General features: G+C 35.5%; 1 protein-coding gene across 1 annotated transcript; it reads left to right on the top strand.

Moving 5' to 3' along the window:
* Positions 1 to 6,706: 6,706 nt before the first annotated feature.
* LOC105044262 (uncharacterized) lies at positions 6,707 to 11,244 on the top strand. Its single transcript, XM_029264279.2, is given in 4 exon segments — positions 6,707 to 7,542; positions 7,544 to 8,109; positions 8,112 to 10,166; positions 10,646 to 11,244. Coding segments are annotated over 4 exon segments (3,612 nt in total). The 5' UTR covers positions 6,707 to 6,916; the 3' UTR covers positions 11,011 to 11,244.
* Positions 11,245 to 12,555: the final 1,311 nt, after the last annotated feature.

Below are 12,555 nucleotides of genomic sequence, written 5' to 3'. Positions count from 1 at the left end.
AATTGGTTAAATTGTTAATGATCAGCATTCCATCAAGAAAAATTCCCCCCAAACTAAGCCCATCCAAAAATATCCAATTGAAGCCAGAAAAAACCAGTGAGAGCAGCCGACCATGTAATTGATAAGCAAATAAACTACACCGGACCGAGACCAAACTTGCTTCAAATTGAATAAGAACGGATAAAAAGTATTTAATCAAATCATAAAAAAGGCTACCCCACCCACAGGCATTCTATAATGAGAAATGCTGTGCTCACACCAAACCTCAATACTTCTTTCCAAGCCCTTATTCCTTTTTCGAAATAAATGTAACAATAACAAACTGGCTAACCATTCTTCAAATATGTTTTCGCGGCTCTTCGTTAAGGCATTTTCTTCAATTGATTTATGCATTGGGTGAGTTCACATAGACGATTTCTGTCACTCTCAAACCCTCTCATTAGCTGACCTGGCTGGAAGAGCCTCCAGACTTTTGACGGAGGATCCTACTCGCTACTGAGGATGTGGCGTGGATATTTGAAAATTGCAACAACCAACTCTGTCGTACTGCACAATTTCCCTGCGTCTTGATGCCAGTTCTAGCATCTAATCCAGAAGCACGTAGCTTGACATTGTGCTAACCACTTTGTCTTCAAAGTTCAAACCAACTTAAGCTCTGCAAAAGCCAAAACAAATAGCCAAAAAGAAAAAAGAAAAAAAAAATCGGGAAATGTGAAATAATTTCTCAGAAACTTCTACAAAAATATGAAAGTCTTGGGATCAGCAGATAAACAAATTAAATGAGATCTGACTTGCACGATGAGACTACAAAACCTCCACACTAACTATAAATGCTTTTCTAAGTTGAAAAACCTTTAAAATTGAAAAAACCTATTTATGCGAAAATAATGCTACTATAGCTTTTATGTTGTATTGATGCTAGTAATGGGTGTCAATTGCCGTTTCAGACAATCTCCATGGTGAAAAGAAGCAAATGCAAAGGGGTCCCTCAAAGCAACAAGAAGGCAAAACCCCGATGCATTACCCTATCAACAGTACCATCACGCACTAATACTGTGCTAATATTTTCACTCTACTTTCACCTGAAGACCTGTCAAGCACTAGCATTACATCCCAGTGAAACAGAAGGCGGTCGATGGACAAATCTTGTGCAATCATCGACCAAAGTTGTCAAACACATGCAGTATTATTCAAATTATTGATGAATACACTCCATGCCAAAGGGCAATTCTCTAATATAACAAGCATAGCTACAAAACTAGGCAATATATTGGATATATAATATGTTGATAGCTAATCAAAGGATTCTCTCAATGTTTAAGTTTTACCTGCTGCTAGCTTATGGTACCAGAAGTTGACAGCTTGTGAGGACCATTGACATGATCTTTTGCACCCAAACAAATGTTTACATGTTCCACCTGGAACCACATTCTTTACTTCAGCATTTAATCAGACTATATCTGCAATCAGTCCACAAGCTTCCAGTAGCGTCATTAAACTTCAAGCACAGAGCACAAAGATCTAGGGGTGAGCATGGTTTGGTTTGGACTGGTTTCATGCTCAAATCTAAGCCAACCAGCCCTGAACGGTTTGGCATTTCTAGAAACCAAACTGACCAATAAAGATTGAAACCAAATCAAACCAACATAGTTTAAACAGTCTGATTTGGTTTGGTTTACCGGTTTATATATATATATATATATATATATATATTATATTGTGATTCATGAAGACTTATTTTCTTTTCATATAAGAGTACACCAAGAGAATTTATCAAGTAAAATGATTTAAATTGACATAAGATATTGTCACTCAACAAAATAAAATTTTTAAACAAATACCATCATTAAGATTAAATAAAGATCCCAATACATTACAATAAAAATAAATAATCAGCAAGTAAGTCACTAGGATTTAAGGCTAATCAACACAAAACCAAATGGATAAACAACACCATAAATCCAGAATTATTTTTTAATATATTAATACTCAACATAAATAACACCATAATCAAAATGAATCGTTTTATTAAGGCTGGTTTGGTTCGGTTTGAGAACGGCTTTATTTATTGACAAATTGAATGAATCCAAACCTATTTTTTATATGTCAAAAACCAACCAAATCAAACCGAATAAAATTTTAAACCAAACCAAACTATGGTTTGTTCGGTTTCACTGGTTTGATGGTTGAGGTTCTGTTTTTGCTCACCCTTACAAAGATCCAATATATCTCATCTAGCAAAGATGATCGCAGCTGGTTGCTTACCATCATCAGCCATTACCCAACGTCAGACAGTTATTGGTGGTGGGGAATATGAGAAATCCTGAAAAAATCACAACAGATCCAGTGGGGTTGAAAGCTTTCGTGTGTGGTGAGTGACGCCTTGCAACTCAAAAAGACCAAGGATTCTAAGTGGGAAGCAAAGTAGCATGTAGAAAAGATCAGACAGGATAAAGTGAAAACAATCAGATCATATCTTCTATTCCTTTCATTTGCATCCAGAATCGACAGTGCTGAACTGTTCTGAATCATTCTTTTCATGTTTTGAAGAAAAAAAGAAAAATGGCAAAATAGGAAAAAGCATAGCAAGTCTTAGCTCCAGCTAAAGACAGCCATGTCCCTGTCCTTGTAAATACTAAAAGACCTCCCAACCAAGTATACTAGAAAGAAAGATTTAGCATTATTGGCCTTAATTAAAGTAGTTCTAATCAATTGTATTGTTATAAATACAACCCCAGAGACAAGCTGAAATAGTAAGTCCTACAATAACAGAAAAGTATTTTAAATTTACAGACATGAGGGCATGAGGCAAAAGAAGAAAAAACTGTATTGAACTGGCAGAAAAAACTGAATTTCTTTCCAACGGATTGGTTATCAATACTACATGTATTAAGCTTGGTAGTCTATGCATCGATCTGCAAATTTTTCATGCATTTGTTTATTTATATAAGATGTGATATATAATCCGCTAAACCATGCAATTTTTCCAACTCTACCATCATTGCGGACTACAGTCAGAAAACAACTCACTGAGACCGAAAAAAAACAACTCACTGGAGACCGAGGACATACTGATGCGTCAATTGTTACACTAAAGAAACTTCCTATTTTAGTACCAAAAAAAAAAAAAAGAAACTTCCTATATGCAAATTTACTTTTGGTAATTGATAGGGAATATACGTACCAATTAGGATGTCAGCCTATTTCCATATTTTGGAATTCAGTTATGGCATTATTTAATCATTATTCTGCTATAACAGGCATTACATAATTGTACAATGTACAATTATGTCATCGAAATCATTCCCATTTAATTCAGCTAAAACCCCCACCCCCCCCCCGCCGCCTTTTCATTTTTTTTTTTCTGATCCCCTGTTTCTTCTTTCTCTTCCACAGTAAATAGCAATAGGTTGTAAAATAGCACTACAAAAGATTAATTCGTGCATCGTACTGCTTGAAAGAAAAATCTCGCTTCCATTCCCCCTCCAATAAGACATTGACGCATCGCCCGATAAAGTCCTTTTCAACTTTCAATCCACCTGTGGCTCCACTGGCTGCAGCAAGCCTCTGCAAAAGCTGAATTGAATATAAGAGAGTTAGAGAGTTGGAGAGCTAAATTTTTAACCTAATAGAAATAAAGCCATGGGCTGCTCCACCTTTCCAAATCCACTTCGATTTTAGAAGCACTACAATTTCTAAAATCATCTTTTGTTCCACAACAATTTTTTCATCCATATAATACAACCTTATATGAAAGAAGAGTGGCAAGTGAAATGTTTATTTCAGAAATCTTTTTATGATAATAGCAAAATTAAGATTACAATTATTTTTTGAATAAAACCATAAGAAGCTGGTCATTAGAATGTGGGCAATCTTGTTTCGAAAAAATCCTCTTTTTTTTTTGATTGAAAGTAAATCCAAATTCTGTAACATTATTTAGAGAAGAGAAAATGACCACCACCATTTATCCTAGAGGGCCGTTCTTTTGCAGTAAAAGATTTGCTTGAGAATCCATACTTTTCTGATAAATATTTTTCGGATAATATTTAGATAAAAAATAATTTACCTATGTTCTTTTAATATAGAAAAGTGGCTTCGAAATTTATTACCTATATTTTTTTACGTTACTACTTTCTTAATAAGTTGGTAAAATTTAACCATATTCTTCGTGATGTCCCTTATGCTTTTTAGATTTGACTATGTTATTAAGTATGAACGATGGAGATATTGAAAATGAAGATGGGCATTTTAGGTATTGCATTAAATGCCTACTTTACTAGCTGATAGAAAAATGATTTAGCCATCCTTTGGATGGATAAATTTTTTTTTTCATTTTATGGGTAAATATTGTTCGGGGTAAAGTAACTTACCGATCTTGAAAAGTGTAAGAACATGGGTAAGTTGGTCAATAAAAAAATTGATCAACTTTCTTATGGTATTTACCCACAAAAAAATGATCCATAATAGTTGGCAACAATCCCTTGTTTTCCCCTTTGCCCTGCTTTTTCCTTTGCAGCTAGAACGGCCACATCGCTGGGAGCTACGGTCCCTTAATCCTTTAATTGCCTCAAAATGGAGTTGAAGAAATCTAAGATAGAAGTATAGAATATCAGACTGCATGGGCTGCTCTTCGTTTACGAATCAAATCAACTTGAAACTCTTGAGGTCCTTCCTTTTCCAATCAAACACTCCCGATTGCAGATTTACTAGTTTGAAAACTTCAAAGAATGATACCTCATGGTTGATTCTTGATATAATTTATCAATAATGATGGTCTCCTTTTTCCTTACTACAAAGCACTCTAAAAGGTAGCTATATTGGAAAAAGTTAAAATATTTCTATCACCAGTATAGAAGAATGCATTACAGACCAGCAAGCTTTTTTTCGAAAAAGAGCTGGATGATTAACTTGGGCTATCTAGTGTGTGGCGCAAGAGTGGAGCTAACCATCTCATTTTTTCTAGAAGATTCCATTTACTATAGGCATATGGCCTTCTCTGACCCCCAGTTTAAATCTTGATGATCAGCCTTCTAATCTTTATGCACTCCTGACACCTTGGAGGCAAAAAAACTAAATAATTTACATGATATCATTTTTGAAAGAAATAGAGGTAGTGCTTGCTTTGGAAGTCAGCCTATCCTTTCAGATCGGACTCTTGCTTCACCATGCTAATTACTTAAAATCTTCTTTTTCTTTACTTGGATTCGGCTAGACAAGGCCTCATCTACTAAGATTAAGATGTCAGTTGCCGAAAGTGATCCATTTCAATGCCCATTTCAGCATTCCATTACTTGTTAACCAAAATCCTAGAGAAATTTTTCTAGTTAGTTCAGAGTCAAATAACTCGGGTAGAACAGGTCTGTATGTATTATTTGTGTCCATCATGCCCAAAAAAAGAAAAAAAGAAAAAGGGTATTTTTGTAGGAAAGCCATAGCAGGTACACTACAACTGGGGGGAGGAGGGGAAAAAAAGTGAACCAAAGATGAGGACAGGAAAACCTCGTCCCCTTCATAGGTTGTTTCCTTTAAAGACCTGGATAAATCTTCTACCAAAAAAAAAAAAGGAAAGACCTAGATAAATCTAGTAAACGTCCGTTTCTGAGGCAGTGGGGACTCTTGAAAGTTGAAGTCCCTTGACTTACCGAACTCTCAGTTGGAAATATATGGAAAGCAAAGAAACCATGCTGCAAGGGCTGATATCTGGCCGCTGCCAAGTCCAAGACGTTGTCCTTCCTCACGATGGAATGCACGAGGCCCCACACCCCACCGTGAAAGACTGGGCATAAGTATAACTAAGTCATGCCATGCAAGAGAGAATCATAAGTAGATGTCGCCTTGCATTGCATTCTTTTTTTTTGGGCAGCCCTGGAGGTTTAAGTGGGTGATTGAAGTGCCAAGCGCCAAGAATGGTTTATAAGTAGTTTTGCTCTCATCTACCAAGGTGACTTGCATTGCATTCAATCACCCCCTGGCTGTTTTACCCCCCAAAAAAAAAAAAAAATCACCCCCTGGCTCCGCTGGCTGCTACAAGCCTCTCAAATTTCTAATCTAATAGAGATGATAGGCTGCTTAGCCTTTGCACAACCACTGGATGGTTAGGGAGGATTTTTTAATCTAGCATTAATCAAACAGCATTTGTGAGAAAAAAAAAGTTGACCAATAAACCAACTAATATGAACTGATGTTTGACTTATTGTTCTTTTTTCGAGTTAAAATGGAGGCAGCGAGACACTTCTCCCTAATTTTATTAATCAAATTGGAATGCACGATTTTTGACATATTATCGAAAACAGAATAACATGGACTTGGTTCTTGACTGGAAATATGTTCTGTGAGAACTACAGGATTTCAATCATGAAATGTTACTATTTACCAAAAAAAAAAATCATGAAATGTTACTCGTCTTGTAACTTTGGAGACTTCTATTGTGCTCATTAGATCAATTCTATAGGATAGCAGATTTTGCATACTTGTTCTCGTTCGTTGATCCTTTTTACATGGACAATGAAAAGGGTCATGGATTGCAGAGAAGCCAAAAGGCCGTGAATGAGGGCCATGGTGGGGTGCTTCAAAACCATGACCCGGTAGGCGGGGGGGACCACTGAGAGACAGCTTGCTTCCTTTGGCCTTTTCTTTTTTTTTTTTCCATGAAAGATGCAGCACTACGTAGGAGAGTCAAAGAAATATATTTTTATTTCACGATCACCGACTCATCGTTCATGGCCACTGAAAGAAACATATATGCCTATCAGTTTGATCAGAGTCTTTTTTTTTTTTGATATGATGAACAGCCCAAGAATCGTGGGGAACGTGCTCCCTCGGTCTATAAGTAAGGCGCTCGAATCCGCATTTCGGTACCAACCAACAAAACTAGAGCCCACGAAACCCCCTAGAGAGCCATATTAATTAATTAATTATGGATCCTGGTCGCAGGCATTCCCACTCCCAATCCCTCTCTCTGAATCTCCTATCCACCGGCCGCCTCCTGCTATCCTTCTTCCTAATTCTTCACTACTCATCAGCGATGGCAGTTGCTGCGACCACTGCTTCTTCAATCCTTGAATCCCAAGCGAGAGTTCTGCTTCACTGGAAATCCACCTTTCAAAATTCACATGCGCAACAACTCAGTTCTTGGTCTCTCTCCAACTATACTTGCATGTGGTATGGTATCACTTGCACGGAGAATAATGGAGGCCGAGCTGTGATCACTGGCATCAGCCTACCTCGTGCGGGCTTGGTAGGTAAGCTCGATAGCCTCAACTTCTCCGCCCTCCCATCTCTCACTCACCTCCACCTCCGACGCAACTACTTCTTTGGAACAATCCCGCCCCGCATCAGCACGCTTTTCGCTCTCACCTCCCTCGATCTCTCCCACAATCACCTTTCCGGCAATCTGTCCATCGCTTTTGCCAGCCTCTCTAGCCTGATTGAGATCGATCTCTCCTCGAACAAATTCACAGGCGCACTGCCTCCAGAGATTGGTCAGCTCAAGAGTCTACATGCACTTCGTTTATCCCAAAACAATCTCACTGGACCACCAACCCAACCTAAGGTTGCTTTACCTTTATAGAAACCAATTATCTAGTTATATTCCTCATGAGCTAGGCAATCTAGTTAATCTCTTGGAGCTAAGAATCTCATATAATTATTTAATAGGTTCCATCCCTTCCAGTTTAGGAAATCTCATCACACTCAAGTCTTTGGTCCTCGGCGTAAATAATTTATCTGGCACCATCTCTCATGAATTAGGCAACCTAATGAACTTAAGTGATCTGGATATCGCAGAAAATCAACTATCAGGCTCCATCCCTTCAATCCTTGTTAACCTAACCAACTTAAGACAGCTCTACCTTCACAGAAACCTATTCTCTGGTAATATCCCCCATGAACTAGGCAATCTAGTTAACCTCACGAATCTAACAATCTCATACAATGATTTAATAGGTTCCATCCCTTCCACTTTAGGCAATCTCATCAAACTCAAAATCTTGCACCTTGGCGTAAATAATCTCTCTAGCACCATCCCTTATGAATTAGGCAATTTAGTGAACTTAAGTGATCTAGATATCGGAGAAAATCAACTATCGGGCTCCATCCCTTCAATCCTTGGTACCTAACCAACCTAAAATTGCTTTATCTTCATAGAAACCTATTCTCTGGTAATATACCCCATGAACTTGGCAATCTAGTTAACCTCACGAATCTAGCAATCTCATACAATAATTTAAGAGGTTCCATCCCTTCTAGTGTAGGCAATCTCACCAAACTCAACACCTTGCACCTCGGTGTAAATAATTTATCCGGCATCATCCCTCATGAATTAGGCAAACTAGTGAACTTAAGAATTCTACATATCACTGAAAATCAACTATGTGGCTCCATCCCTTCTACTTTAGGAAACGTCACCACTTTAATAGATTTTCGTGCTTTTAGCAATCAATTGTCCGGCTCTTTACCTGAGGAACTGGGTAATCACACCAACTTGGTTGTCCTAGACATGAGTGATAATAATTTATTTGGTTACCTACCTTCACAAATCTGTAAAGGAGGTGCACTTCAACATTTTACTATACAAAACAACCACTTTGAGGGCCCCATTCCAAGAAGTCTAAAAACCTGCTCTAGCTTATTTAGGGTTCGTCTTGAAAGAAACAATCTTAAAGGAAATATCTCTGAAGACTTTGGGATATACCCCAATCTAGACTACATTGACATGAGTTACAACCAATTATACGGCCAAATCTCGCCAAGTTGGGCATATTGTCAAAATTTGACATACTTCAGGATTTCAGGAAATCTACTTACCGGGAACATACCCTCTGAATTAGGGAAATTGCTTCAACTAAGAGTCCTGGACCTTTCTTCAAATCAACTTACAGGAGATATACCAAGAGAGTTAGGTACCATGAGGTCATTGTTCAACTTAACCTTGAGCAATAACAAAATATCTGAAGTAATTCCCAAAGAGTTTGGAAATTTGTCCAATCTAGAGATTCTTGATTTATCTAACAATGACATCAGTGGCCTAATACCCCAACAATTAGAGGGTTGCATTAACTTGCGCACCTTGAAATTGGGAAAAAATAAACTCAATGGGAGCATTCCTTCTCAAATTGGAAAGTTAGAAAGATTGCAAGATTTACTTGACCTGAGCCATAATTTTTTTGGAGGAAAGATACCATCACAACTAGCAAGTTTGACATATTTAATATCTTTGAACTTGTCCCACAATAATCTATCAGGTGCCATTCCTTCATCTTTTGGAAGCATGTTGAGTTTGTCATCAATTGATGTATCATACAACAATTTGGAAGGCCCAATCCCAAGAAGCAAATTGTTTCAAAATGCTCAAGTAGAATGGTTCATCCATAATAAAGGTTTATGTGGTGAAGTGCCAAGTTTGCCTTCTTGTGGATCAGCCACTGCAAGCACTCGACATTCAACTAAAAACCATGTTGTACTCTTTGCTATCACTCCTATATTAGGCAGCTTGGTTCTTTTAGGCATGTCTTTCATCATCACTATAGCTCTTTGTAGGAGAGAAAAACCTACAAAGCAAAAGGATAACGATGTTATTGTCGGCGATTTATTTTCGATATTGAATTTTGATGGAAGAGTCACCTATGACTATATCATCAATGCATCTGAAAATTTTGATGAGAAATATTGCATCGGGAGTGGAACATATGGCAAAGTTTATAAAGTAGAACTTCCAATGGAACAAGTGGTGGCTGTTAAAAAACTTCATCCAATAGAAGGAATGTTTGATGGGAAAGATTTCGAGAGCGAGATTCAAGCATTAACTAGAATTCGTCATCGCAACATTGTGAAACTTCATGGGTTTTGCTCAAATTCAAGTTGTAAATTTCTTATATATCAGTATATTGAGAAAGGAAGTTTAGCTAGCAACCTTCATAGTCAAGAAATAGCAGAGGAATTGAATTGGGAGAGAAGAGCTCATATTATCAAAGACGTGGCTCATGCTCTATCATATATGCACCATGATTGCAATCCATCCATAGTGCATCGGGATATTTCTAGTAATAATGTATTATTAGACTCCGATTTCAAGGCCTATATTTCGGACTTCGGCACTGCAAGAATTTTAAGACCTGATTTATCAAATTGGAGCATGCTAGCAGGCACAATTGGATATACTGCCCCAGGTAAGTCATGCTTCCAATTTCTCCTTATTATTTTAGTAATTCTATTTGTACGTTATATGTCTTATACTTTGCATTATTTTTCTAATTCAATGTCTTACATAGCTGGCCATCCATTTGAAAATAGGATTAGTATCTTATATCTTTCATTTATGAATCTATCTATACCAAAACTTGGATATTTAAATAAAAACTAGTGCCTATAGATAATTAATTATTTTAATGACAATTATATTATGTAACTGGTAATCATTTTAGGAAAGTAAAAGAAATAAAAACCACTACTATGCATAAAATTCTATTCATCAATAATAACATTTATTTTACAAATATCAAATTATTTCCAAAAATTAATATATAACTTAAGGAAGCCAAAAATTGCATCTGATAAGTGGAAGCAAGATTTTGGCATTTTTGTCAAATTTCAAAAAATTATTAAAATTGGAAACAAAAAGGATATTCATTTTTTTACATTTTTGCAGAGCTTTCATACACAACAAAGGCGAATGAGAAATGTGATGTATATAGCTTTGGCATAGTAATATTAGAAATAATAATGGGAAGGCATCCAGGTGATCTTATCTTCTCTCTATCATCGTCAGACATCCGGCAGATGTTATTCATTGATGTGTTAGATCAACGTATCTCACCTCCTACAGCTTATATGGTAAAAGAAGTGCTGTTGCTGGCTATTATAGCATTTTCGTGCATCCATGGTACACCACAAGCACGACCAACCATGCAAAGGGTATCTCACTTATTCATAAATGGCAATATTCCAACTATTCACGAGCCATTCAATTCAATTAAATTACATCAATTAGTGGAGTTTTCAATATATATGTAGTGCTTAAAAGCTACAAAAATCTAATGTAGCTCTTTCATGTCGCATGGTATAAGTTTTTGTAACTCTATTCTGATTTTACCTTCTAGAGACACCATCATATGAACCTCCATATTATTGTTCTCATTCTCTATTCTTTTCAACAAATTTGAGGGAAGTGTCTCACTTCCTCCATTTTTGCACCAAAAAAAAAAACTTTAATTTTCTTTTATATGTAGTGCCGCCACTTCATAGATGGCCTATGATGTCATGATCTATGTTATATTTTCAAATGGAATGATTTTTTTGATGGATCAATGAGTATTAAAAAGAGAAGGGAAATACAAAAGACTGTGATGGATCACTATGATATAAACATGGCAACATTCAAAAATTCTAAATACAAAGGAGGCTTCTTTTTAGAATTGTATGCATAGTCATAGCTAGTTGTCAAATTGACAAAAGCATGGTTGAGCAAGACTAGCGAGATAAATTTCTAGTATGACTCTTGGAAGAAGAATTAACAATTAATGAATTTTAACTGCTTTTTTCAAAATTTTTTTTTTTTTGAATCTTACTTAATGATTGGATAAATAAGAAAATAGGAAAGACAAGGGAAAGAGAAATATTTGAGGAATCTATAAAGAAGACAATGTAATCCTTAGTCATAATAGGTATAACTAAACCATTAGGGCACGACATAGAACACATATCAACAGACCTGTAAAAATCCTAGAAACTACTTTAGATGATGCTAAAACTTTCCTATGTGATCAAATTCTTCTAGATAAAAGCCACCTAAAGTAATTTCTCTGACAAACACTCTAAACTTGAAATACCCTAATTTAACTATGAATTTTAATCCATTCAAGATCCACATGGATACTAATGCTGTGTTTGGTTGGGATCATGAAAGAGTGGATGGATGAAATTGGAAAGATGGATGGCCTCCATCCACTATTTAGTTCAAAAAGTTACAGAAAGGATGGATGAAAAAGATGGATTGTCCATCCACCCTGGCCCACCATTTTGCATCCTCCCAAATAGAGAGAATGAAGGAAGGATGGATGGAGCATTGAATGATGGATTTTAATATTGAAAAATTACCCTCATTAATTTTTTGATAAAAATATAATTCTATTTTTCATTAATATTATTTATATATATTTTTATATATACTATTAATTATATACTATTAAATTTTATTATTATTATTTTAATTTTAATATATAGTTTTCATAATTTTAATTAAATAATTAGATTATCTTCTGTTTCTCTATTTATATTTATTATTTTTTAATTAACTATTTATATAATATTAATTAACTATTTAAATTAAATTATAAATTAGTTAGTTATTTATATAATTAATTTATTAGTAATTAATTTATGAAATCATATATTAAATTAAATATTTATATAATTTTTAATATAATTATAGATTATAAAGATTATAAATTTATAGATTATTTTATTTTTTAATATAAATAAATATTATAAATTGATCATAATAATATTTTTATCAAAAGATAGTTTTGTAAAATATCATCCATCCTTTTTCTTATTCCT

The sequence above is a fragment of the Elaeis guineensis genome, chromosome 4 (genome assembly GCF_000442705.2).
Source record: "Elaeis guineensis isolate ETL-2024a chromosome 4, EG11, whole genome shotgun sequence".
Classification (NCBI taxonomy): domain Eukaryota; kingdom Viridiplantae; phylum Streptophyta; class Magnoliopsida; order Arecales; family Arecaceae; genus Elaeis; species Elaeis guineensis.
This window is presented reverse-complemented; position numbering and strand designations above follow the sequence as displayed.